The 27750-nt window shown below is 32.1% G+C and overlaps 1 protein-coding gene across 3 annotated transcripts; it reads right to left on the minus strand.

Annotated features, from left to right (window-relative positions):
- Positions 1 to 227: 227 nt before the first annotated feature.
- Positions 228 to 27750, minus strand: LOC134827303 (A-kinase anchor protein 9). 3 transcript variants are annotated; one of them, XM_063839891.1, is made up of 13 exons: positions 26952 to 27750; positions 18792 to 20624; positions 17875 to 18072; positions 17008 to 17811; positions 16608 to 16811; positions 9762 to 11060; positions 9548 to 9664; positions 9161 to 9328; positions 8599 to 8646; positions 7775 to 8440; positions 5543 to 6232; positions 2134 to 4664; positions 228 to 1504 (listed from the first exon to the last, which is right to left on the minus strand). In XM_063839891.1, the coding sequence occupies exons 2-13, from the start codon at positions 20382 to 20384 to the stop codon at positions 1258 to 1260; spliced, it is 8565 nt and encodes a 2854-aa protein (XP_063695961.1). In that variant the 5' UTR covers positions 20385 to 20624; positions 26952 to 27750; the 3' UTR covers positions 228 to 1257. The 3 variants fall into 3 exon arrangements, with proteins under 3 accessions (XP_063695961.1, XP_063695963.1, XP_063695962.1); XM_063839893.1 differs by lacking the exon at positions 16608 to 16811; XM_063839892.1 differs by lacking the exon at positions 9548 to 9664.

Consider the following 27750-nt stretch of genomic DNA (forward strand, 5'->3'; position numbering starts at 1 on the left):
TACAACAAAAAAATCAGCGTTTGGAAGTAAAAACGCTGATAAATTTAACAAGTCATTTTTTGACCAGTTTTAAGCCTAAAATTGAATAAATATTCATTCTAAAGTTGATTTCTGTTCATATTGGGTCGATATTTGATATAACAAAAAAATCAGCGTTTGGAAGTACAAACTTACCTTCAAAATTCACAACTCTTAAAATATTAAATTAATTAAAACACAAATTTTTAAATATTTTTCAAAAAAAAATCTTAAAATTTATTTCAAAAACGAAAATTTCCTTTCAAACTCTCTGTTACAGGTATAATAAATCTAAATAAATTTCAAGATTTTAACATAATAAAAATTAACTTAAATAACTCGCAACTTTGTGGCATTTGCTAGAGAATGTATCTACAACTCTCTCGTTCATCATTTTTTTAAAAATTGTTTCAGGAGAGGATAAAACTTTAAAATTTAAAGTTGTATGTATTTTTATATTAAAATAGGGTTAATAGGATATGAATGAGCAACTTATTTATTTTTTTATCTCTATATATATTTTTTGTTTTCTTAAAAATTATTTTTTACACACTTACAGCTTTTTCTATAGAAATAACTTGACTTGTGGTTTTCTATTCTAATCGTATTGTTATCGTTATTATTTTAGTGTTTGTACCTTTTCGTTAGCATAATTTTATTACTTTTGTTTGCTTTTGCATTCTTCTCGTTCGTTTCAGAATAAATAAGAATTTTCTATACAAATCTTACAAGTGGACGTTCAAACATAAATCAAACAAAATGACGTTAACTTAGAAATTAACAAACAAACAAAGGGGTGAAAAATAAGTCAAACAATTAAAAATAGTTTTTAAGTAAAAAATGTCGTGAAAATAAATTAATTAATTAATATAAAAATAAGATACGAAATGAACATGAAGGAATCAATGGCAAGGATTTATCTTTTTTTTTAAATGGCATTCATTGTGCGACCCTAAAAATATTTTTTTTTGCTTTCAACATCTTTTTTCTACTGCAAGATATATTTTTTTTTCTTTTCTGTGTAAGGCACTAAATTTTGTTTTTTTTTTTGAATCTGAGAAGTGCGTTTTTATGGCAAAAGTGCTTTAGTTCAAAAAAGAAAAATTTTTAAATAAATTTTTTTCAGGTCATGTAATTTTCGTATATGGCATTTCAAGGAAATTTAAAAATAAAATGTTAACATAAAATTATTTAGGATTTTTTCATTCGAATATCAATTTCTAGGGTAATGGCGTGTCATCAATTTGATGAAATATTAACAGCATTTTCTGTGAATTCTGTGCATGGCGAGGCAGTTCTCATGTTTTCCGAAAGAATTTGGTGCCATGTTCGTTTGTCGCGTGGGCTTGGAACGTTGTTGGCATTGGTGGTTGTTGTGGCGCATGTTGGACGATCGCGACACGGCGGAGATGTTGCATTGACTCCGTAGTGGATGTGATCGCCATGTGTCACGGTCCATACGTTGTTGCTTGCCGATTGGGAACGTCTGTGATGAAAAAAGAAAAATATTTAAATATTTTAATAAATTTTTTCATTAAAATTTAGTTTTTTCGGAATGGAAAATTTGGTAAAAAAAAATTTGAAATACTTTTTTTTTTATAAAATATTTAAATTTAAAAATTCTTTAACCGTTCTATAAAATTTTGGTTTTTTTTTATTTTTTTTACATAAAGATTGTTATTTGATTGATTTCAGAAAATTTTTTAAGATGAAAATTAAAATTTCATAAAAATTAAGTTTGAAAAATTAAAAATTAAAAAAAAAAGAAAAAATTTAAAAAAAAATTTTTTTTTGAAAAATATTAATTTTTAGAGAAGAAAAATCATAAAAATTACAAAAAAAAATTTAAATTGATTTTTTTTTAAATTTCTCTAAAAATTATGCAGCCGGAATGCAAAAAAAAAAAAAAAAAATATTAAAAAAAAAAAAGCAGCCGGAATTTTAACAAAATTTTGCATTCCGAACATTCCGGGTAAATAATTAAATTTAAAATTTTTAACAAATTTACACCAAAAATTGAACGTACGCTGTACGGATAAATCTGGTTTTTTTGATTTTTAAAAAAAAAAAAAAAATCAAAATAAATAAAAAAACCATATTTGTACAAAAAATTACCTTGGAGCATATTGCTGTGAAAAAACAGCTTTGGTAGCGACACGTTTTCCGCTGTGCCACCTCCTCACGATATACTTCATGCGTTCAATGGCAATCACAACGTAGACAGCACCTCTGAAAGATGGCTTTTTCGCCGCTTGTTTCTTCTCATTACCAAGCAACATCATCGCCTTTGCCTCATTTTCTTCGTAGACAGCGAGTATCGTGAGCAAATAGCGTTTCTGATGAACGAGAGCTTTGCGATAACTCTCAGTACGTAAATATTTTCCGAATAAATGATTAGCACGTTCCTCCAAATCCGTTCGTGGATAAAAGTTTCCGTCACTTTCAAGCTCCATAATACGTTTTTGTAATTCGCGCCTTTCTTCCGACAAAATTTGCATCGTATCGACCAGTTGGCGGTTTTCTTTGGCATTTTCCGTTAACAAACGCGTCATTTCACGCAATTTTTCCATAAATTGTTCGGGAACAACTGTCTCGAGGTTCGCCTGTGACAAGGCCTCCGCGTATTTGGCTTCTCTCTGGGCCCCACGTTCGATATCTTGCTTCAAACGAGCAATTGTGTCACACAGGGAGTCGCGTTCCTTCTCAACTTCTTTCAATTTTTCCTTGACACCTTGCAAATCGTTCGCCGTTCGACTGGATTCGACAATTTCTTTGCCCCGACGAACGGATCGACGACTGTCAATCTCCGTCATTTGCGCCAAACGCATTTCGAGTGCTTCAATTTCGCGCTGTGACATCATCAGTTTCTCTTGGGTGTGTTCCAGTTCGTCTTCAAGCGATTCCTTGTCCTTGCTAAGACGATTTACTTCACGTTTGATGTTTTCAATGTAATCGTTGCGTTCAGCGATGTCTGATTCGAAGCGTTTCCGTTCGCGTTCCAGGATATTTTGCATGTCGAAGACACGTTCGCGTTCTCGTTCACGTTGCGCCGTCAACATTTTGATCTCCGTTTCAAGACGGGCAATGGCATCCGCGTCAAAATCGCTTGAACGATGGAATTTCTTTGGTGACTCCAGGGGTGATCGCATCATGATGTAGTTATCGAAGGATTTTGTACGTTGCACTCCGGCCAAATTGTCGTTCTTGACACGCTCCTTTTCAAGAGCTTCTTGCAGCGCCACCTCATTATCCAAGGCAGCCTCAAGTCGAATTCGCAAAGCTTGAATTAGATTCGCATCTTGGTTCGCCATGGAATTCGTTTGTTTCCGTTCCGAGTCGAGAATCATCTGCAACTTCATGCCATTGTCTTTTTCTTTGTCGTACATCCGTTTCAACTCGTCAAAGTCGGCTTGCAATTCATCGCGGACTTTCATGAGATTGTTGTATTTTTGAACCTCCTTTTCCAGCAGCGATTTCAGTTCCGTAAGTCTCGCATCTAAACTCGCACTTTGCTTTTCCAAGTCTTGCGAATCCGATTCCGACCGTAATCGCTCCAATTCAGTCTTTAGCTCCAAGTTTTCGTTTTGGGCGTCTTGCAGTTGCGCCGTAATTTCGAGCATTTCGCCGCCCGACGTGTTTTTGATGAGTTCATCCTTTTGCAGGAGCGTAGCTTTGAGAATTTCAATTTCTCGCGTCGCTTCGGCGACATCAATCTTCATTTTTTCATATTCGTACAATTTCATGGCGAGCGTCTTTTTGACTTCGTTCGATTCGTCTCGCATGCGTTGCAGTTCCAATTCTAAGCTGCTGGTGTCACGTTCAGCTTTTGCGTGATTCGTTGCTTCCTTTTCGAGTTTCGTCAGCAACTCGTCTTTGTGGGCGATAATTTTGTTTAACGACTCCACTTGTTGCGTGAGCGTGTCAATTTGGAATAAAAGTCTCTTCGTCATGTCAGATTTTCGCATGCGTTCGATTTCCAGTTGTAAAGTTTCGCATTCGGCTGCTTTGGCGTCACTCTTGTCTTGTAAAATTCCGATTTCCTCGTTTCTTAGGTCCATTTCTTGTTGGATTTTATGCAGTTTGGCATTTACTTCCTCAATTTCGCGTGTCTTGTATTTCAGTTCGACTTCAAGTTTTTGCATTTCTGATATTTTGACGCGTAATTCGTTGACTTCGGCTTGCAAATCTTTGCGTTCATTCACAATTTCGCCAACTTTTCCCTTGGATTCGATGCCGTGTTTGTCCAATTCCAGTTTTAGACTTTCGACTTCTTGTTCCAAGGCGGGCACACGAGATGCCTGTTTGCGTAATTCTTCGATGTCTTCATTTTCTTCCATGATGTTGGACAAATGTTCGTCATCGGTGATTTCTTCGACAATTGCGGGGGTGCCAAGGAGGTTTTCGCGCGTGATACGACCACTGGATGCTGTTTCCTCGAAGTTGCTGAAGTTGATTTGGCGCGGTTGGATTTCAGGTGTCACGGAATTCGGGTCTTTTGTGAAGTCGGAAAGGTTGGGGAAGAATTCCGGACGATTAAAGGTGGATTGGTCCTTGCGAGATGTGGAAGTTGAAGGACGGGCGCCGAATAAGGTGTCTGTGGATATGCCCGGCTTTTGTGTGGAATTGAAGTGTTTCGATGAGGAATCCTAAAAAATAGATAAAAAGTGTTAGAAAGGTGTCAAAAATAAGGGAAATGTAAAAAGTGCTCGACTACTGCGATGTGAGATCAAATTTTAACTACATAGGTGATTAAATTTATTTTTTTTTTCAATTTTTTTATTGCAAAAATATTTTCATGAGGAGAAAAAAAATATCTTTTTTAATTTTTTATGTTTTTTATTGTTTTTGAGATTATTTTTAATTAAATAAATTTTAGTGTGCTTTAATTTCAAATCAAAATTAAAATAAAACGAGTTTAAATTTTTTCAAAATTTCAATTTTGGTCAAATAATTATTTTTTTAAAACTTAATTTTATTAATTTTTTGTATCTTTTCAAGACAAAATTGCAATTTTCATGCTTTTTTTTTTAATAAAAAAATTTTTTACTATTATTTTTTAATTTTTTCTTCTAACTTTTTTCAAAAATTTCAAAAAATAAATTTAAAAAAAAAATTGAAAAATTAAATTGAATCGCTAAAATGGCTAAAAAAAAAAATTTTATTAATTTTTATTCAAGAAACTCGAAAAAATCTTCAATAAAAATAGAAAAAATTGAATAAAATCGCTAAAAAAATTTTTTTATTATTTTTTTTTTAAATTTTATTTCAAGAAAATCGAAAAAATTAATTTAAAAAAATTAAATTAAATCGCCCAACTGACGAAAAATTCATATTTTTGTGCTTTTTATACTGAAAAGCCTCAAGTCAAGTGTCTAAGTACAAAATTACAAAGTACATAAAACATTTCTTCATTAACCTTGAAAGTCACAAAGATAATGTCTCCCATGAACGGCTATAAAATTGACAAGAAACCAGGACATTTGACGTCTCAAAGAGCATTTTTACATCAAAACACGTTACTTACCATTGGGAATCCATGCAAACTAGCACCTGGAATGACAAATTCATTCTGCGTTTTTTGCGCTTGTTTCCGCATGACATCCGGCTCATCGTAATCCGACAACGAAATTATATCACTCAACGTTCTCGCACTATTTTTCTCATCCAGTCCCGTATCGTGTCCCTGTTTCGAATGTTGTTTATCGAAAAGTTGCACGTACGTTTGAAGTTCTCGCTCCTTTGCCGCTAATTTTTCCTTCAAATGATCAATTTCCTCGTTCTTGTCCGACAACATGGTTTCAATGAGATCCGGTATCGCGAGTTTGTTGATCATTTCGTTTTTGATTTTATTCTGCAAGGCTTGATTTTCCTCCTTTTGTTGTCGTAAATTTGTCTCGAGCTTGACGATTTGTTCTGCTGTCTCGTTCAGGGGACGAATGGCGAGTTCCACTTCGAGACGATCGATGGCATTTTTGCTGTTCTCGAGTGCGGTGTTTAATGTCTTGATTTGGTTGTCGCGAGCAAGAAGAGTTTCCTTGAGATTTGAAACTTCGTTTTGGAGATCGTGCACGCGAATGTTGAGGTCAGATGTGCCTTGACGATGCAGTTCCTCGGCACGTAATCGTTGCTCATCTAAGCGGGATTGGAGTGACGAGATGCGAGCGAGTTGTTCGGACATGCGTTCTTGCAAAATATCACGCTCGTTTTGCAGTTCCTACGAGAAAAAAATAGAAAATAATTATTTCTGATAATAATTTAATGATTTCGCTGCCATTCACGTTCACACTAAAGTAGAAAACTCACACTCAAACTCGATTCCATTCTAAATATTTACAAACATTGTAGTCGCTTTTAATTAGAAATCACTCGAAACATAAACAAATGTTTCCCTTTTGTATTTTACTACGATTTCTTTTAATGTTTTATATTGTAAACAGCTGTCTTTCAAATTTTTTTACAAAAAAAAGTTACAAACAGTACCGAACCGTGTGGATCTCTCTCAATACTACCACGAATTTAAAATTAACATGAGAATCAATGAATGACGATTCACCAATACACATCAACGCCGATAAGATTTCGTGAATAAAACAACGAAAAAATTAACACATGTGAGTTACTCGTGAGATTGTGTCATAGACTCTCACTTTGAGACATTTAAATTTCATTTCTGGCTTAATTTTACACCAAAACCAATTATTGCGTTGCCAATTAAAATTATATTTATGTCGCATTTTATAAGATAAACAAAATGTCTCTTCCGACTAAGAATTCTAATAAATTTTCGGTGTCGTTGCACTTTGTCACATTTATCAGAATAAATTATGTGCGTGAGTAAACAAAATTATGATAGAAATGTAAATAAATATTACAAAATTCGGTAAAGCGTGGATTTTTTTAAAAGAATTTTTTCTAAGTTTTGGAAGTTGAATTGATTTAAAGGTTGTTTTGGGTCATAAATGAGAAAAAAAATCTTTGTTGGCAAGCGTTCAATGATGAATTTGGATCTTCATTGATGAGAGATGTGATCGAGAGAGGCCACTACGCACCGGATGTGAACACGGCTTTTTGGCATTCAATAAGGTCATTTATATAAAAACTCAATAGATTTGTCTTAAAATTTTGAAACTTTGGTAAAAATTATTAAAATATCGTTCAAAAATTTTTTTTTGCAAAAAATTACTAAAATTTTCATTAAATTTTTTTTTTTTTGGTTTTATAAAATTAAAGCTAAGTAGCAAAAAATTACAAAAATACAAAAGTTAAACTTTTAAATTTAAAATTTTTGAACAAGTAGCCTTAAAAATTATTTTTTTCAGGATCCAAATTAATTTTTCGAAAATTGAAAAGTTTGTAGAAAATTTCATTATTTTCGAATTTTCGAAAATTTGTTTTCGATTTCGAAAATTTATTTTTGATTCAAATTTGTTGATTATTTGTATTAGAATTATTTTTTGATTTTCCAATAATTTTATAAAAACTTTAGATTTTTTTCGTAAAATAATGAATTTAAATTAATTTTTTTTTCTAATCTTTTGAAATTAATAGTTTTTTGAAAATTTATTATCATAATAATTGGTTGGGTAAAAATTTTTGCCTTGATTATTTTTTTTTTTTTTTTGAAAATTTAGAGGAAAAAAGTGTTCAAAATACCGTTAATCGATCATTTTCACTTTTTTTTTTTAATAAAATTCATTTCCATTATACTTGTATCACTTTCATACTGAAAAAACGAAAAATAGAAAAAAAAACTCACCGCAATATTAACTCTCGAACTAACGATCTGCATTTCCAAGTCTTTAATCCGTTTCACGGCAGCTTCTTCAGCTCTCGAGTGTTTCGCCAGTTTCTCCATTATGCGTTGTACCTCATCCACTGGCAACGAAGCTGGTTCCTGCGGCAACGATTCCAATTTCCGTATCGGCGAATCCTGATGCGACACATCCTCCGACGGGCTACTGCACGAAGCGGAACAAACATCAGCATGTAACGACTCGAGGAATTTCGTTTTTCGATCTAACGTTGTCTCAATTTGTCGCAAATTATCCGAAATTGTCTCGAGAACGATACTTTGCTCCCCAGTCGGACGTAATTTCTTGAGTTCTCCCTCCAAGTACGTGATGCGATCGAGGAACGCTTGTTCGTCCATGTTAAGTTTCAAGTTTTCCACTTCTTGGGTTAAAGTGTCATTAGCGTTGGCTTGATCCTCGAGATACGATTCGAGTTCCTTGATGCGATCCGTGTAAATGGCTTCTTGTTTGGTCTTGGCGTCGATTTGGGTCTCGAGTTCGGCGATAATTTCACGGAGATCGTAAATTTTGTTGAGAGAGTCTTTGAGATCGCTTTCCATTTTGGATTTACGAGACTCTTGGTCCTTGATTTCTTGCTGCAATGCATCGATCTGCTGTTTCATTTGCTCCACCTGACACGAAAATGAAAGAGAAAAGTGTTAAAAATTGAAAAATTTAAAAGAAAATTCACAAAAAAATCTAAAAAAAACTATTTTACTCTACTCTAAACTAAATTTCTACAGAAAAAAAGAAGATTTCTAAAAAAAAAGCTTCGTGGATCAACACTTACTTGTGCTAATACTTGCTCATGACTAATGCACAACTCTCCATACAACTCCTAGGTTTGAGGATATTTCAAGTGAGTTATTTTGTGGCATTATAAAAGCGTGTGATGTGATGAAATGTGTAGGTATAGAAGGAAAAGTACATGAAATAGAATCAAACAATAAACAAAAATGCATTTTAATGGCAATTATCGGTGAAAAATGAGGTGAAATGAATTTTGATGCATGTTTGTTATTTTGTTTTGAGTGGCTTTCAAGCGAAAGTGTTAGTTGTGTGAGTGAAAAATAATTTTTTGTCTTCTAATAGTAGAGGAAAAATTACCATTACCAACTTTTTTACCAAAATTACTCCAAATTAACCCAAATTATTAAATAATTTTGATAAATTACGCTAAAAATTGTTAGTTTAGTACCGTTTTTCCTCAATTTTTAATTTTTTTTCAAATAAAAAAAATTATTAAATCAATATTTTTTTGTGCAAAACTAAAAAAAAGTGTGTTACGAGTGATTTGCATGTGAAATGTTTCGTGATAAAAGCATTTTTTAATAAAAAAAAAAACTTCTTACCTCCTTTTCGGTTCGTTCATGCACTCCGCGTTCCTTGTCCCGATTCTGGATGACTGTCTTTAAGCGTTCAATTTCTTTCGTGAACTCGTCACGTTCATGCTCGCGTTCCGCCGCCTGTTCTTCTAGGAACTTGCGGGTTGCTCTAAGCTGTTTGTCGGCGGCTTCGATCTATTTTTTGATTATTTTTTGGATGCAATGATTTCGGAAAATGATGACAACGCAGCGCAGGGGGCACGAAAAAAAGCAAAATTAATGATTAATAAGGGAAAATTCGCCGGTTATGCACAAATATTTACAAATTTTTAAGCAACTAAAGAGATTCTAGGACATCACAAGTATTGCCAGCCACCATTTTCGGTAAAAAAAATAAAAATTTGTGAACTTTACCTGATCGCAACTTTCAATACAGGCGCAACAAATGGTGTGCGACTTGTGAATTTTACATTTTTTACTACAACTAGAGGTAACTACTACGTCTGATTGTGTTTTTGTGTTAGTTTTTGTCTGTATTGTGGATTTTTTTCATTGAAAATTTGTAAATTTAAGTTCAATGTCTAGTAAAAAAAGCAATTTCATGCAAAAAATTGATGAAAAATCTCACCTGTTGCTTCAAATCATCTTCTCCTTGTTTGCCTTCGTCGAAATAACGATCACTTTCGCGGCAAAAGTCTTCGATTAATTGCAATAATTGACTTTGGTCTTTTGTACTGTTGTTCTCTGCGGGTCCCAGCAACGTTTTTGCTCGTTCCTGCAGCTCCAGGAGACTTGTGGCATGCGATTTGATGGGTTGTCCCATTGGATTGACGCCATATCCCTCACTTATCATCTCCTTCGCGGACTCCAAACTGACTAATTGTTGTTTTACGTCCTTCAGTTCTTGCGCTAAACTGTCGTGACGTGAAATTGTTTCAGCTAATTCCGTTTCGAGACTGCGTTTTTCGTCCTCTGACTTTAAAAGACGATTTTTGAGTTCGTGTAATTTGACATTTAGTTCACTTTTGGGCTCGAAACTGATGCTGGCGATGTCTTCCGACGTGAAAATCGGCAAACTGTTCGTTGGGGGCACGTCAATTTTGGCATATCGCTGTTGGTTGGCGTTAATGGCGTTGTCGTCGAGTGATTTGGTTGCTGCTACAGAACGACGTTTGCTGCTCCGGAGTCCATCTTCTTCCTCGCAACTGTCACTTTTGTCGGACATTTTCTCGTCGTCTTTATATTTGCACAGCTGTTGACTGAGACCGAGTAAACGACATGCTTCCTTCTTCAATCGTTCAACGCAGTCCTCGACATTGACGTCATATTCCTGATCCTGCCCCTTTTTCGACAGCAAACCAATGATGGACGGTTCCTCGATCAGCGCCAGGATGCCTGACATGTCGGCGGCATATTTCACGAACTTTTTCGACGTATTCGAGGCCGTCACTATCACAGATTCGTTCATCGTGCCCTTATCAATGTCGTTATCAGTCTCATTTAATTCCATGGCGGCGACTTCTTGCGGCTCATCGTCACCCCGTAACGCATTTGAAGTCTCCAGCAACGCTTGATCGGCGTATTTTTGCAATTCCTCGAACAAAGTGGCGTTCAAGTCATTTTCATACACGCTGAAATACTTGGCCAACTCTCCCAAGACCCATCGTAGAGTCGACGACAACTCCCGTAACGTGTCCCGTTCATTGATAATTTTGTCCAAGTCACGTGCCGAATCGAATTTTGTCTGGCGCTTCAATTTTTGCTGCAACTTGTACTCGTAATCCTGCTTTATGCGAGCCATTTCCTCGGCATGTTGGATCTTGAGTTGCGTAATTTCAAGTTGACTCTTCGCGGTGAACTTTTCGCGCAGCAAAAGGAACTCACGTGGCCACGTACTCTCGTCTGGTGCGTTATCTGAGGCGAATGCCTGTTTGGAAATAAGGAAATTAAGATTAATTTATTATTTATTTGAACGATTATCAGAAAAAGAGTAAATAAGCAAATAATAAAATAAAGTAGAATTATTTGTTTACAACATTTTTAAAGTAATAATCGACCGCAAAAGATAATAAACTCGCACAAAACCAATAAATAATGCGATTACTTGCAGAACTTTGCATGGAAAATTTCACTTTAGACAACTTTGGAAATATTAATTAACGAAAAAAATGCATTTCCAGCTGTTTTATCGCAACATTTGCAATAAAAATTGTTACTTTTCATCCAAAAAGTCGAAAAAATCAACAAAAACAAAGAATTAAAGACGTGTGTGTCTCAAGTCACGTCTAATTAGTGACGCAACATTCGTTGTAACTTAATGATTTGTGAAAGAAGCAAAATTTATTATTTCTAGAATTACAGATTTTCCGTTCAAGATGAAAATTTTTTGTTGGAAAAATAAATTTTTCGTTAAAATATGAATGTCGACGGCACAAATGAATGAAAAGAGATACTTTAAAAGGAAATAAGATTTAATGTTATTATTTTGAGTGGTTAAAAATAGACTTTGGATTAGATTTAAATATAGAAAAATGGTAGACTTTGCTTAAGAATTGTTGAATTATGACTCAAAAAGAAATTTTTTCGTGGTCTGGAATTTTATTTTACCGAAATTTGCTAAATTAACGCATTTTTTTAAAGAAATTCTCCAAATTAATGAATTTTTTATATAGAAATTTGACAAATTAAAGAATTTTTTAAATAAATTTGTCAAATTAACACATTTTTTAAAGAAATTTGACAAAATTCGGGACTAATTAATTTTTTTTAAACAAAAAATTACTGAGAATTGTTGAAAAATTCATTCTAATCAACATTTTTGGGGGAATTCATTTGTTTTTGTTATTGTAAGAAAGAATTGATGTTAGATAAACATCCATGAAATGTTGATTTGAATGCATTATCGGCAACGTGTTGAAAGAAAATCATTATATTTCGTGTTGCCGCCCATCAATTTGATGATTTTTCGGTGATTTATTTAACTTTTAACATTAAAAACATCGAAAAAGAGGGAGTTGGTGATTGTTTTATGGATTCTATCCGAAAATTCTTCGGTAAAAATGAATTTGTTTGAGAAATTTGAAGCTTACGTTACTTTTTTGGAGTCTCAAGTTGCTTATTTGTTTGTTGAACTTGATCAACGGATGTTAAAATGACTAATTATTTCCTTTAAAAGGCATTTAATCATTCTCTGAGTCCCTCTGGAATCATAAACTAACAATAACAAACCACAAAAATAGAAAATTAATTTTCTCATAACGAAAAAAAATTATTTCCCGTCATTTTTTGTTGTTTTCTAATGAAATTGACGAGCGATTCCTGCTGACATTTTATTGTCTTTCATCCATTGGATCGTTTTTTCAATCATCATACGCATGCCACGTGACATAATAAATTACAGACAAAGAAAACTTCACGGAATCCTTGTTCCATCGTGAAATAACGTGAGTTGTTATGACATTTTTACTCCATCTTTCAATAACAAAGACAGTTTTCGCTCTTTGATCAATCGTCGCAACAAAGAAATTCACTTTTTCGTCTTGTTTTTCTGCATTATTTAACGTAAACATTGAAGAAACTCCGGAAATCCAGACCAGACGTGATTCTGCCATTACCTCACTTAATGCCCGACCTGTTGTTCAAGAGGAAAATTTCACTCGCTGAAAGAAATCTTTTTGTTTTCGGTCAAAATTTGATAAAATTAAAACCAGATTGCCTCATTTTTTATGGGAACGCGCCGTCATCATTAAAAATTATATCCAAATGTTATCAGCGTTGTTCTGAATTTGATCCCATTAAAAAAATGGCATGTGTTGAACACTCGATGTTGCGTTCTCGGCACAAAAATAACATAAAAAAAACGTTCGCCATGACATGTTGATGTCTGAAAAGTTCATTTTTGAGTGCAATTTATGTTTATTCGAGGGTGGATGCGTCTGTAAAATGTCTGGAGAACTAAAAACTGGACTCGAAAACACAATCGCCTCTACAGAAATTATCAACTTCCGGCATTTCGTGTGTCATGTGCGGTTCCGTAGTCAACTTGCAACACAAAAGAGTGAATAATTCATTCGATTAATTTATGAAAACGAGCGAATTACTCAATGTCGGGGGTCGCAAATGATTTTTTTCTAATATTTTTTACGACGCCACTCTGACACAACGTGAATTTCTTCGTAATCCGGCTAAATTCCTTCAATGTGCCATTAAAAAAAAACATAAAAACTACAAAAATCTCTTAAAAAATCAACAATTTTTGAGTGAGAAATGCACGAGAGATCATTTACATGACCCTCGATTACTACATCTTTCTCATTCCATCAGATTAAAAAAAATTTACTATTTCGTATCCAAAACAAAAATTGAAATTTATGCGGGAAATGTTCATTTTTTTGTTTGTGCATGTTACATTGGATTGCGTCAAACCCAATAAACTAGAAATGGAACATGAAATTGATTTAACGTCTTTCTTTGTGTTTTGTTGAAAAATTCAGCAATTCAATTTCGGTTGATACGATAAACGATTCAATTTAATTTCAACGGTCAAAAATTGTCCGTTACTGATTTATGAACTTCCAGATTTTTTTTTTGGCAGGAAAATAAGTGTTTTTAATCGACTTTAATAAAAATTAAGTGAAATTTCTTTCAATGAGAGTCCGTTGGAGAGTTACTTGAACTGCGGTGGCCTTCATGTGTTCAAGAGGTTTAGTTGTTGTCATTTTTGACATAGAAATTAATTTTAATTCTTGAGAGAGATGTTGGAGTAGAGGAAGTACTTAAGACTGCTACAAGTTTTTTTTTTATTATTTAATAAGCCAATATCGTTAAATTTAAAAAATACGATTTTTTTGTAAAAAAAAAATAGATCTCTCAAATAGATTGAGAACAAAAAATCTTTAATATCGCTTTTATTAACTTTTAAAAGTCAAAAAGTTAAATTTAAAAAATAAATACATTATGTTTAATTCGGTTTACTTTTTTAATATAATTAAATATAAATTCAAAAAAAAAATAGTTAATTTAATTTAATTTTAAATAAATTTATATTTTTTAAAAAAATTAATTATTTAAAAATTTATTTTTTTTTTTAAATTTGTTTAAAATTTAAATTTAAATTAAAAATTTAAATTTTTTTAATTTTTTTAAATATTTATTAAATTATTTTAAAAATTTTTAAAATTTATTTTAAATTCGATTTTAGATCAATTTAAAAAAAAATATTTTGGAACAAAAACTCAAACTTTATTTTTTTGTATTATTTTAGTATGACTTTACAAATATACAATTTTTGAAATTTTTTTGCAGATTTTGATGGATAAATTTCTTGTCATCAAAACTTCTATTAAAATTCAATTTAAAAAAAATAATTAAATTAATTTGAAATTTTTAAAAAATCTCACATTTTCTCCAACTTTAATTTAAAATTTTTAATAAGAAGAGTGAATTAAAATAAATCGATTAATCGAAAATTAATCGATTTTTTATTTTCGAAAACATTAAAAAGTAGTATAAAAAATCAAATCATATTTATTGTTCATCAAAATTCTGATGCAAAAACTTCAAATAATTAAAACTTAGTCGCCTTATTAAAAAATTTCCACAAAAAGAGACAAAAAATCTTAAACAACTTCGGCAAAAATAACATCTTAAGCCACTTAAAAAGATTTTCTAAGTCAACAAACTCGCAAATTTCACTTCCTCATTACCCGTAATGACTTGTACTTTTCAACGACTTACATTTTTTGTTTTGGCAAACAAATCACTTTTGCAATAATCTTTTAAAAAAGCATAAATTTTCGCGTCCAATATATGTCAAAATACTATGCGTTTCTGCGAAAAACGTGTCTGTGCGCAAAACAAAAATAAATAAAAATAATTTTTTATGCGACTTTACAACATTTCAGAGACTTACAGACTCGTCTTTCGCACACTCACCAAACAAAAAAAACTATTTTTGTATTGTTTAAACCTTAAAAAAATACAAATATTGCGTGTATTTCAAGGTGCGAATGGTTATTTTTCTCGCCAATTATTCCTCTGCCACCCACGTTTCGGATATTTTTGATGCTTTATTACTTTTTTCATCACACAAGATTATTATTTTTATTTTTTTAATGGAAAATTTTTCGCTTTTCACAAAGGGCTTGTGCGGAATTAATCATTTATTTATGTTATTATGAAGGGAAAACTATAAACATTACTTTTCTAAACAGTAAAAACACGTTTTTCCAATCTGTTTGTAGTTTTTAAATTTCCGTCACAACAATGTCTTCTTGATTTTTTTTAGTTTTTTTCTTGTATTTTTGTTCTTTTTACATGCGTTCTCTTGTATTTTTTTTTATAATCCGACCGAAAACAAATGCTGCCGGCTTTAATGAAACTCAAGAATCAACTGATTCATTTCTCGGGAAATACGTGAGCGCAACAGATGAAATGTTTCACATAAAAGAACGTGAGGAAGAAGAGAGATTATGAGGGAGATGATGAAAAAATGAATGCATCACATGTGTTGTGAGTTGTTTTGATGCGGGAATTGAACATAAGGGACCAAAATCCTAAAAAATTAATTTTTAATTTAGATTTAATATTTTTTCGAGATTTTTAATGAAAAATTTTATAAAAAATCATTAAAAATCTTGATTTCTCTTATAAAAAAATCATTGATCATCAAAAACGAGACGAACCAAAACAGAGAAATCGTGACGTTCTAAATTTAGAACTCAAAAAAAGAGTATTTCCCCTCCACGAGAACTCATTCAGAGCAATGATCCATTAAATTTACATAAAAAATAATGAACGACGATCTCTTTTCGTCTCATGAATTCCATTTTCATTCATCCAGAACACAAATTTCTTATCAATTGTTTACTTTTGTGCTCACAATTGGAATAAATCAACGTCAATTATTGATAAAGTTGGATTCTAACACAAGGTTGAGTCACCTTTCTCTCTCTCATTCACTCTCGTTTCGATACTTTGGACGCAAAATTGTTATCACTATCAGGAAACACTCCGAAAATTTGTTTTGGAAACAATCTGCATGGATTTAAAGGGACAAAAGTCGCATGTTCCCGCTTGAAAAACCGAATTTTTCAGCTCGAGACGCGAGTAGGCAGCGCAGGAATGCAAGTGTTTGGTGTGCATATGCATTTGGATGCAACTCCAATCTAAAAATAATTTTTAATTTCTAAAATTAAATGTCGCATTGTTAGTTGTCGTTGGAATAACGCAACCCAACGGTGTAGTGATGGGGTCCTCAGCATAATATTTTAAATTAATTTGCTATAAAATTGTTCTGGATGCGAGATTTTTTGTGTTAATTCAAGTCTTGAAGCAATTTTCAAGTCAATTAAAATCGATTAGTCGTTAATTGAGACATCAAACACACAAAAAACGATGAAATTCGTGAGTGACATGATTGAGAAGCGTGTCTAACAGTTAAATTAATTGATTGTTGTTAGCAAAAAAATGGTACCTGAATCATTTTTTCCATGTCCGAGATGACATCTTCCTTTGCCAAGCGTACTTGTTCTTGCAAACGACGTTCAAAGTCGGCGACAATTGTGTGGAATTCCTCTTCTTGATGCATTTGAGCAATGTTAGTACTTGTGCTAGGCTTGTTTTCAGGTGTTTCGTCCTGTTTTTGTGTCTTTGGTGGGATTTCGACCACTTTTGATGTCTGTTTGTGTGTTTGTGGGGTGTTAGTGGACAGTGTTTCGAGGATTTTTGTTAGGAATGGAAGTGTTTGATGAAGGAAAAAAAGAAAAAAACGAGAAAACATGCGTTGTCAGTTATGTTAGAGAACAAAAATCTATGTTACAAAACACATTCCTGCCATAAAAACAGGAAATTTTAATATTTTGACGTCAACTTACCCTAAATTCGTCTTCCTCATCTGGTCGTGCTTCAAAAGTCTTTAGTTGATTTTCTAATTTTTCGATTTTATCTTCGTAGAATTCTCGCATCTCGTCAATTTTGTTGAGATAATGCGCTTTTAAGTCCTCAATTTCTGCCAAATCCACTGCGTCGTCCTTCGATAAATCCAATTTCGTCGCTTTTAATTTTTTCACGGGGCTTTTTGCTTCCAAAGTAGTCGGAGTCAGTTTCCGGTGCGTTGGACTCATGTAAAGCGATGCCTTGTGCTTGCTCGGTGTACTTGGTTTCGACGCCGCTTTCTCTTCCGGCAAATTTTCCTGGTCCGAGATGTCGGAACCCGTATCTGCCGTCGAATGTCGGCGACTTTGTTGCGAAAACACATCTTCGGAATACTGCTTCTCCATGTCCGAGCACTTTTGCTCGAAATACGTTCGAAGTTTCTCCATTTCTTGCGTGTGTTTGGCCTCGAGTTCCGATCGCAAGTCAGCAAGGACCTTTTCGCCTCGCGATTTTTCCGATTCAAGTTCATCGCGGAGGATTTTCATCTCGGAATCGTGTGATATGTGAACTTTTTCGATTTCTTGACGTAAAAATTCGTCAAATTTCTTCTGGATGAGGGAGAAAATTTTTAGTTCTTCTGGTTTGAGGATCTGTCTGAAGTTTTCGATTTCCTGAGAGAATTCTGTCGTGCTTTGGTTGTACATGTCTAGCTCGAGATCGAGTCCGCTGAAGGGATTTATGCCTGTGTCGGCCTCGTCTTCGTCGAAATCGCTCACGAGATCGATGGAAACTTGAGATAAACGCTAAAAATACAAAAAAAAGTTAAAAATAAATATAGAAGATTTATGAAAAAAATTAAAACTCACGTTTTCTCTGAACTGCTGCGGTTTCTTCATTAATTCCAAAGTGTCGGCTAATTGACGTTTTAGCATCTCCACTTCGTGCGTAAGTAACTCGCCTTGTTTTTGTAATTCCTCACGATCAACGATTGATTGTTGAAGTCGTTCGGTAAGTTGGTCGATGAGTGTGTCGCGTTCCATAAGTTCTGCTTGGACGTCCATGATCTGTTCGAAAAAAAAATAATTTTAGTAAGATAAGAGTGTAGAAAGTTTTTTCGTTCAAAATTTGAATTTTTATTAAAGAATCCAAAAACTAGTAGGACAAAAAATTTCAATAAAATGGCAAATTATGACCAAAATCATCGTTTTTTAATTATTAAGAAAAAATTAAATCGATAAAAATTAGGTACCTAGATTTAAATAAAAAATTAATATACTTTTGTCAATATAAAAGATTATTCATTAGTTAATTATTTTTAATGACAGTTAAAAAACTAAATTAAATTAAAAATTAAATAAAAAATTAAATTAAAAAAAAAAATATTTTTTTAACCTAATTTTCATTTTAAAAATCAAAGTAAAATAACAAAATATGAAATTTAAAAAAAATAATTTAATTTTTAATTTTTTTTTTCATTTAAGCTTGACTTATTTTTTTAAAATAAAAATACATAATTTTTTGGCATAATTTGGACGAATTTTGAAATTTTTCTTTAATTGACCAACTCGATTTTTGGATTTTTTAGCCAAATAATTTTTAAAAAATTTCATTGAAATTATTTTTTTGAAAATATTTAATAATTTTTATAATGACAAAAATACATTAATTTTTAAAAAAAAATTATTTTAAAAGAAATTTATTTTTTTTTCGATTTCAATTATTTTTTTTTTTAATTTTTAATCTAATTTTTATTTTTTTTATAAAGTAGCATAAAATCACTTACATCAACCATGGCATCCTCATTCAGATCCTTATAAATGGTAGACGTGAAGCTGCTGGACTCCTTCCCCGAATTCAAATTCGTATTTTGCAGCGAATCACGTCCTTCCTTCCACGAACCGCGTCTCGATAAATTTTCCAGTCTTGAATTTAATGCTGATATGCAAATATCTTTGCTGCTCACAATACTTTGCAAGTCTTTGATGCGCGCTTCCATGGCACGCATTACAGTTTCTGAGTTCACAGCCTCTTGTTGTTGGTCAATGGATCCGACTCTGCTATTCATCGGCGTTCGCTGGACGGATGAATCATTAATTGTGGTTGTCGTGATATCCAAAATGTCCGAATTGAGCGTTTCATTTGTGATTTCGCCGCGTTTCGTGATATTTTGTTCGAGAATGCGTCGCATAACGGAGCCTTTCTCGATGAGTTTTGACGGGTCTTCCGGCAACGAATGTGCATGTCGATCCGATTCTTCGGAAATGTCATCGAGAATTTCTTTTGTGAAGGTATCCGCTCGTTGCATCTTCTTGATAACCGGTGCAGATTCGTCATCTTTCGCTTTTGCGGGCGAATTTTCGTCGATCACGTTTGAACTGCCATCGGCTTGTCGCTGGAGTTGAAGTTCCGCGAACGTGGCGCTATTTTGCAGAATTTTTTCCTTTAAATTTGCGGGACTTTCTGACTTTTCGTCGTCTTCTTTGAACTCGAAATCGATATTTTGCTTGACGATGTCTGTGTGTTCAACGACGTCATCATCCAAAACGCAGGATTTACTCGAAATTTCGATACTGTTCTCGATTATCATTTCTTCTATCGATTTATCTTCCTCGCCGCAGCTCAGCGAGGGACTTCCGGATGCCTCATCGTCGGATCTTGCCTTGGCTGGGAGTTTATATGGCACTGCTGTTCCGAGACTATTGAATCCACGCACCGACGCATCGGGCGTAGTGGCATCTTCTCGCAAACTCTGCGTCTCTTTCGGCATTTGTTGCGATTTTGACGTCTCGGCAGCCGAGTATTGCGTAAATGTGTCTTTCGCGAGGTCACTTATGTCATTTGTCGTGTTGTTCAGACTGTTATCCTGACTCGCTTCTTGTCGCTGCTTCAGAATATTCAGACTAACTTTGTTGTTGTTGATTAAAATGACGTCCTCTTGCAACGGCGAAAGTTCTTTGACGTCTTTTTTGTCTTCTGTCTTGGATTTGTTGTTACTTTTGTGTCCCGGTTCGACATTTTCCTTCGAACTGCTCGAGGATTCGAGACTATTTGGTGCCTCCTCGAGCGAATCAATGCTACTTCGCTTATTGTCTTCCTTTGAGCTTTGCGTTTTTAATACTGCCGCGCGTTTTTCTTGAGCAATATTTCCAATACTGATGTCGGCGTTTTCGTCGATGCCGAATCGCTGAGCGAGACCACGTGCGAGACTCGCTTCGTCGTCGTCCAGGTTGAAGAGGGTCCGTTTGCGATCTTTTGTCGCTGCATTATTTTCCGTCGTGGATCCTTCGACGAGATCTTCGATAATTTCCTCGACGATATCCTCTTCGATGGACTGATGTAAATTGCCGCGAGCTTCGAGACTATCTTCGCGTGACATGGTACTTGAGCTTTTTTTGTGGTCTGACTGCAGGGAGTTGCTTAGCACCTCGCTGTCTTCGTCGTCGTCGTCCTCGTCGGGTTTGTTGTGCGATATCGAGAGACTGTCGGACGATACGGACCCTAGGGAAAATTTATTCTCCTCGGCTTCAGATTCGTTCTTTCTGCTGGGACCAGCGGCGCCTCCTGTTGTGTCAGTGGCTGACTTGTCGTCCTTCGTGGTACGACTGTGGTCATGTAACTAAAAGAAAAAGAAGAAATAACGGAAAAATTAGATATTTTTGAATAAGGATGATACAAATTTATTTTAAATTTTTTGTCTCAAAATGTTTTTCAGAATAAAAAAAGTTTTTAAATTCGTTTTTCATTAAAAATGACGAAATTTATGCAATTTTTTACTAAAAATTAATTTTGTTTAACTATAAACCTTGTAAATTCATAAATTTTGGTTGAATTTTAAACATTTCAAAAAAAAATTTTTATTAAAAAAATTCAAAGAAAGTAAAATTGCAAAAATTTATAAAAAAAAGTATTCAGAATATTTTTGAAAAAATATTTTCGACAAAAAATTCTTGTCAAAATACAAAATAATTTTTTTTAAAAATTAAAAAAAATTAAAATTAAAATAATTTTTCATGAAAACTTTTAATTTTTTTTACCAAAATAATTTTTTTACTTTTACAAAGGACAAAAAAAATTTTAAAAAATTGGAACTGCCTAAACTAATATTTTGTGTAACAAACAACAAGAAAGAAGGAACCATCAAAATATAACAAAACGACAGAAAATCAATACAAAAGCAATAACATTAAACTTTACGACAGATTAATATCTTCAATGCAACAAAAAAAATCGCGAATGCAACTACTTTCTTACTAAATCCGTAACGCACCATTTCGTCAAGGTCATTCTTGAAGTTTCTTGCAACAACACAAACACACGTGCTCCTTTCAACACATTTCCACCATGAGTCATCGTTCCGCGCATATTTTTCCCACACACACAAACAGGCACGAAAACAAAGAAAATCGTAAAATCACAAGAAAATGCCAAAAATGTCTGTTATTTGTTAATAATTTAATGCCACAGTTTTCATCGAAAATATCAGGCATGATAAAAATAATTCACGCGCGCGTCAAAATGAAATGGAAATTTATTAGTTGTTCGTAAATAGAGGTAAAGGCAAAGTTTAATCGATATTTTTAAAGCAAAAAGGTTGCGCGTTCAAATGAAAGTGAGAGAGATGCGGATTTTTGACCTGATTTGAAACTTTGTCGCTGAAAATTGCAACAATTTATTGAAATTTTATACAAAATTTTTCATCCTGGCAGGAAACAGGCAAAAATTACTTTCAGCAATAATGTTGAAAGAAAATTCAGCGAAGGTCACGGTACCATCCAGTAACCAGTAAAAACGAAACTTTTGTTGTTTGAACTATTTTGGGAGGGTAAGGCAACTCCAAAATTAAAGTTAATAATTTTCTCGCTGTTAAAAAAATTTTATTATTTTTTTTATTAAATTTTGTTTTTTAAATTTTTGGGAAAAAAAATTAAAAAGTTAATTATTTTCTGATCTATTTTTTTCCTCACGAATTATTATTTATTTTCAAAAAAAATTAAACCATTTTTGTTGGATTTAAACTTTTTTAAAAAATCATAAATTTTTATTTTATTAAAAAAAAAAATTTTTCATAATATTTAATTTTAAAAAAAAACAATTAAAAAAAATTGAGTTAATCTTTAGAAAATTAGTCATTTTTTTCATATTTAAAAACTATTTTTTTGCAAAATTTTTTTTTGTTTTTAAAAATTTAAGAAAAAAATTTTTGAGCTTCATTTGGAACGGCCTTGCTAAACAAAGTTAATGGCGTGCTACTAAAAAACATTCCAAATAAAAATTGATGGAATTGTTTCTTTTCTCACTGAATTTGCATGCCAGCCATTCATTAATGAGTCGCCTTGTAGTTCCGTTACAAAAAAAATAATAAAAATAAATAAAAATTGAAAAATTTTGTCTTCCTTTTTGTCTTTTTCTTCAAAACAATCGGTTTGTCACACACATGTGTTAACTCTAAATCGGCCCATTGTTGGGTCAGGTCATGTCAAATTTTTTCTTTTGCTTTTGTTCCAAGTGTTTTATGGTTTCCTAGAAATTTCGCTACATGAGAACATTAAATATTCATAAGAAATTGTCGTTGTCGTCGCCGATGATTTACGTTCTAGATCAAATATTGAGCGAAATATGACAACGATAATGTTAAATGAATCAGAACGGTTCTCGCTTCACATCACAAGCAAATATCTTTCGACGATAAAATGTCGCGTGTTCCCAGATTGACTTGCGAACAAATCACAGCTCGAATCACATCTGGAATGAATATGCCGTTGTGCAACGATGACAGTTCATCAAGCAAACAAAAATTTCAATTAGATTTTATTTATGCGAAGAAAAACAAAAGATTTCTAAGAGGCGACTCGAACATATGGTTAACGATTTTACGGCCTTTTGTTCCGATCTGGGATGAAACGGGGACAAATTATGCATAACTTTGTGACTTTATGAGATGCTAACGATATGTTGTTGTTGAAAATATCGCTTTCAACGATCTATCGCGTTACACAAAGTAAAGCAATTATTACAAACTGCCATAAAAAAGCGTAATAAATATATCGTAATAACAACAATTAACATGGGAGTATGTTTAGCGGGCAAAATTATCTTTAAAAACAATTAACACAACTGGAGCGGAGTGTATGAGTAAATAATAAAGAGGCAGTCAGTTAGGTAAGTGAACATTTTTTCACAAAAAATTATATACTGATAAGAAATTTTTGATTGCGTAACCCAGATTTCATATTTTTTTAGATCTCAACCAGTTGTCAACCCATTTTATGTCGAATTTTCATCTAAAATTAATTTTTATTTAAATTTTTGTCTTCCATGAAGCTCAATTTATAAATTAGTGTTAATGAATTAACGAATCCGCAAACAATAACGGACACTGACGATCAATTAGTGGGCAATTATCATCCATTTCTCAACTTTAACAAAGGCGGTTGACTGATGTCTATGTTTATTTTAGCATTTAAAGCTTCATTACAGCTGCACCAATCCGATTCTAGTGCATTGCTTGTGCACACAAATAAATCAAATTCTGTCAAATGTCTTCCGTTGGACGATGCGTGTGTTTGGTACTCACAAGTCCACAATGTCTGGGTGGGTTTCGTTACAGACGATTTATGCAAAAATATGAATTTTAATAAAACTTTAGTTAAAAGCAAATAAACAGAGTTTCTTGCTAATTTTATGGATGGAGCAGTTGAATAAACAAACTATATGGGGAATGATATATTTATTAAAGAATTAAATATATTCAAAGTATTTTTTTTATATTTTTTTTAAGTGAAAAAAACTTTTTTTTTCAGTTTTTTTTTTGTTTTAATGTTTTGATTTTGTTGAAAAATTTTAAAGGAAAAATGATTTTTTAACTACGAAAAATATATTTAAATTTACAATTAAATTGAAAAAATTGCTTCAAAAATTTCATAATTGAGTTATATTAAATTATTTTTTTAAAGAAAATAATAATAAATTTTTTATTTAATAATTTTAAATTATTTTCTTTAAATTAAAGTTAAAATTTGAAAAAAACGTAAACTTAAATTATTTAATTAATAATTGTTATTTAATTTAATATTTATTTAATTTAATGATAATTAATTTAATTTATTAATTAAAATATTTTTATAAAATATTAAATTTTATTAATTAAAAATTATTTTGTAAATCTTTATTTAAATTTAAATCCTGAACGGACAACAAGTGATTTTTTTTTTTAATATTTAAAAAAAATAATTTTTTTCATAATTTATCCATTCTGAACACATTTTATTACTATTGAAAAAAATTTTTTTTCTGATAATTTTTCGATTTTTAACACATTTTTATCAAAATTAAAATTTTAAAATCTAATTCCTTTAAAATTCAAAAAAGTTAAAAATCAATGTTATGATTAAAATAAATTTTTCAATCTTAAACAATTCCCACAATTTTTAAATATTTTTTCTTAACCAAAAATCGTTCGCCGTCTGCTCAATATTTTTATTAAGAAAAATTCTTTCAAACATTTTTGTCATACTTGACCGACATTCCGCAACAATCTTCAATAATTCCAATGACTCGTGCGAAACATTACTACAATCATCTTTATTGCTGTGATTTTATTATAAACATGACTCACTATCACAACTTTTTCGTCTCATTTTCCTCTTTCTTCGCATTTCCCATACACTCATCCAATCATACTTGAACGCCAATTTATCGCAATGCTACACAAAACAAAAAACACATTGTCGGTCTATCTCACAAATATATCTGCTGTATGGTCTGTTTATTATTGTTTTAACTGAGCAAAAAATTGATATCCAAATATATATTCGCCAAAACAACATGTTGCTCTGCTCATGGAATGTCTGTGTGTATGTGATGAAATTCATGGGGAATTATATAATTTTTATTAGTGTGTGTCTGTTTTTTCTTCTTTTTTTCACTCGAATTGTAAGTAGATCAGATTTTCAATTATAATACTGCCAATTTTCACACTTCATCTTGCATGTAAGACTTTTGAGAGGAAAAAAAGAAGAAGATTTTGCGGTTATCTTTAGTAGTTTTGAAAGAGCGAAGAGATTTTATGTGAAATTAGGCAATAAAGCATCAAACGAATTTTTAATTGTGTAGGTTCATGGTTTAATTATTATTTTTCACTTTTAATATCTCGTGGCTTCATAAAATGAAACTCATAAATTGTAATAAAATTTCGTCTTTGATGTTATTTTTTGGGATGAGTTATCATTATACGGAAGTGTTTTGCGATTAATGAACTTGTTTTGCTCCTTTTTTGCTGTTATTCACTGTTTTTGATCATTTCCGCCCCCATTTGTCATTTTAAATTTCGTTCACAAGAATAGAATTCAAAGAAAAATATCAAATTTCTTTGCCACCTGCATCTCGTCTCACAGTTCGTCATCAATTTTTGCCAATTCTAGATTCAATTTACTGCCTCTTCGATATTTTTCCACTGAAAAACGGGCAAACATGATCCATATGTTCGGCTTTTAAGAACAAAAATGTCAAAAAACAGAATTTTTTTAAACAAAAAAAAAACATTTTCGTCATTTTTTGACGTTCGGCACACTTAATGATATTTTTTAAAAAAAAATTTCCTGCCTTCGTCAGTGTTTTAAATGAAAAATAAACAAAAAAAGAAGCCGTCACAGGTAAATCAATCGTCAATGCACTTCCAAATTATTACATTTAATGCGTTCCGTTGATCGTTTTGCCAGACACGCCGCTGCACCGCACCAGCCAGCCGTCACTTTGTAATATTTATATACAAATCTCATGACATAAACATAAATAACTCATTAAAAACACATGTGAGTGTACCTTTTTTTACGCGAGATCCGTACAACCACGACACTGTCGACGACGACGACGCGGCGTAATAAAACTTATTTAATTAATTATTTTTTGTTTTTCTTTTTTTCACTGGGAGACTCTTCTTCTCTTTTTTCTATGCATTTTAAAAAAATAAAGACATTGGCGCACTGCAAGCGGTGTTATCGTTTCATTTGTGAAGTGAAGTGGAAACGGTAGGGAGGCTCATTAAACGGCCTTGGAAAACACACGGGATTTGAATTTCCGGGAAATTTCCAAAATTTTATAAAATTTAAAAAAATAAATTGATTTTAAGGTGAAACATTTCAAAATTTGGGATTTTTTATAATTTTTTCTCTAAAAAAATTGTCAAAAATTTTTTAAAATTAAATTTTTACCATGTTTTTAGAAATAAAATTTTTTCTTGAAAAATGTTTTGCTTTTCATGAGAAAAAAAACTGTTATTTGACAAAATTAAGAATATTTTTATCAAAAATTAAATTTTTAAAGGTTTTAAACTTTTTTTTCGAGAAAAATTTAAAAAAAAATTAAGAATTTTCTAGAAAATGTTCACAAATTTTGAAAATTTAAAGAAATAATTAAGGTTTTAGTAAAAAAAAATGATTTTTTTTAAATTTTTTTCTCTAAAAAAATATTTAAAAAAAAAAATTAAAAATTAAATTTTTTTTAGAAATGTTTTATTTACCTTTTCATAAGAAAATTTTTTTATTTCACAAAATAAATTTTATTTTTAATTTTATTTTTTACCAAAATTAAATTTTTAAAGATTTTTTAATTTTTTATTTTATGAAAAATTAAAAAAAAAAAATTCTCATTTTTTTCACCAAAAATCAATTTTTTTTATAATTTTTTAAAATTTTTCGAAAGTTTTCCCGGAAAATCTCGTGTTTCCAAACCCCGACTGGTTAAACGTTTCCTTAAATTGTCGTTAACGCGCGCATTTAATTTTTTTATGACGATCCATGTTGGGAACTGTTGATTGATTTACCGATCATTATGTCTTCTTTAAAATTCTTATCGGGCAACTCACGAGCCGATGACGGAATTATAGCTTAATTGAAGTTTTTTTTTCCTAAAATCGTTCAAAAATTCGGCGAACATCGATACTTACTCAACTGCACTCGACAATAATTCGTATCGAATGTTCTATTTTGAGACTTCCTTTGAATATTTTCGGCTTAGGCATTCTCGCGTCAAATAAAATGACAAATTATTTCTTGTTTGCAACGTCCAAGGTCCAAATTTATCGCAATTTACTGCAGAATTACGGCAGATCTACTGCCAACGAGACTCGAGATGATGATGTCAACACAAGGCGCCACAATTTCTTTTTAGTACTTTCTTTGTACACAACTTTTTTATTGGCTTAAACGAGAATTACTTTTTTCCCGATCAATTTGATCAATTAAATGTACGAATATTCACTTTTACAACAATTAACTGCAAGTGTGCGTTAGACACGGACACACAAACACACACTTTGTCACATAAAATGTGCTGTTTTGTATTATTTTTATCTCGACACCACGACGAACGACAAAAAAAGAGACATTGAAAAGGGTCGATTTGATCTTTTCCCGAAACGCGATCACGAAAAGAGGCACGTTTGGCGTTTAAGAGACACTCAAAGGTAATCCAGTTGGGAAGACCTTGGTCAAAACGTACCGATTTTTATTTTTTTTAATCACTTTCGACGAAATACGATCAAAAATTTGGATTATTTAATCGCTTTTCACGCAAAATGTCCCGGTGAACGTCTTGAACATCCGAATATCTCTTGAATACTGAGCGACTTGCGAGCGAACTATTATTATTATGCTACTGCGTTCCGTGTCTATGTGTATGCACACCATCTAAGCAGTAGTGGTACCAGAATAGTTGTGGCAAAAAAAAAATAATAAAGTGTGCAC

Source organism: Culicoides brevitarsis, chromosome 1 (assembly GCF_036172545.1).
Source record: "Culicoides brevitarsis isolate CSIRO-B50_1 chromosome 1, AGI_CSIRO_Cbre_v1, whole genome shotgun sequence".
NCBI lineage: Eukaryota > Metazoa > Arthropoda > Insecta > Diptera > Ceratopogonidae > Culicoides > Culicoides brevitarsis.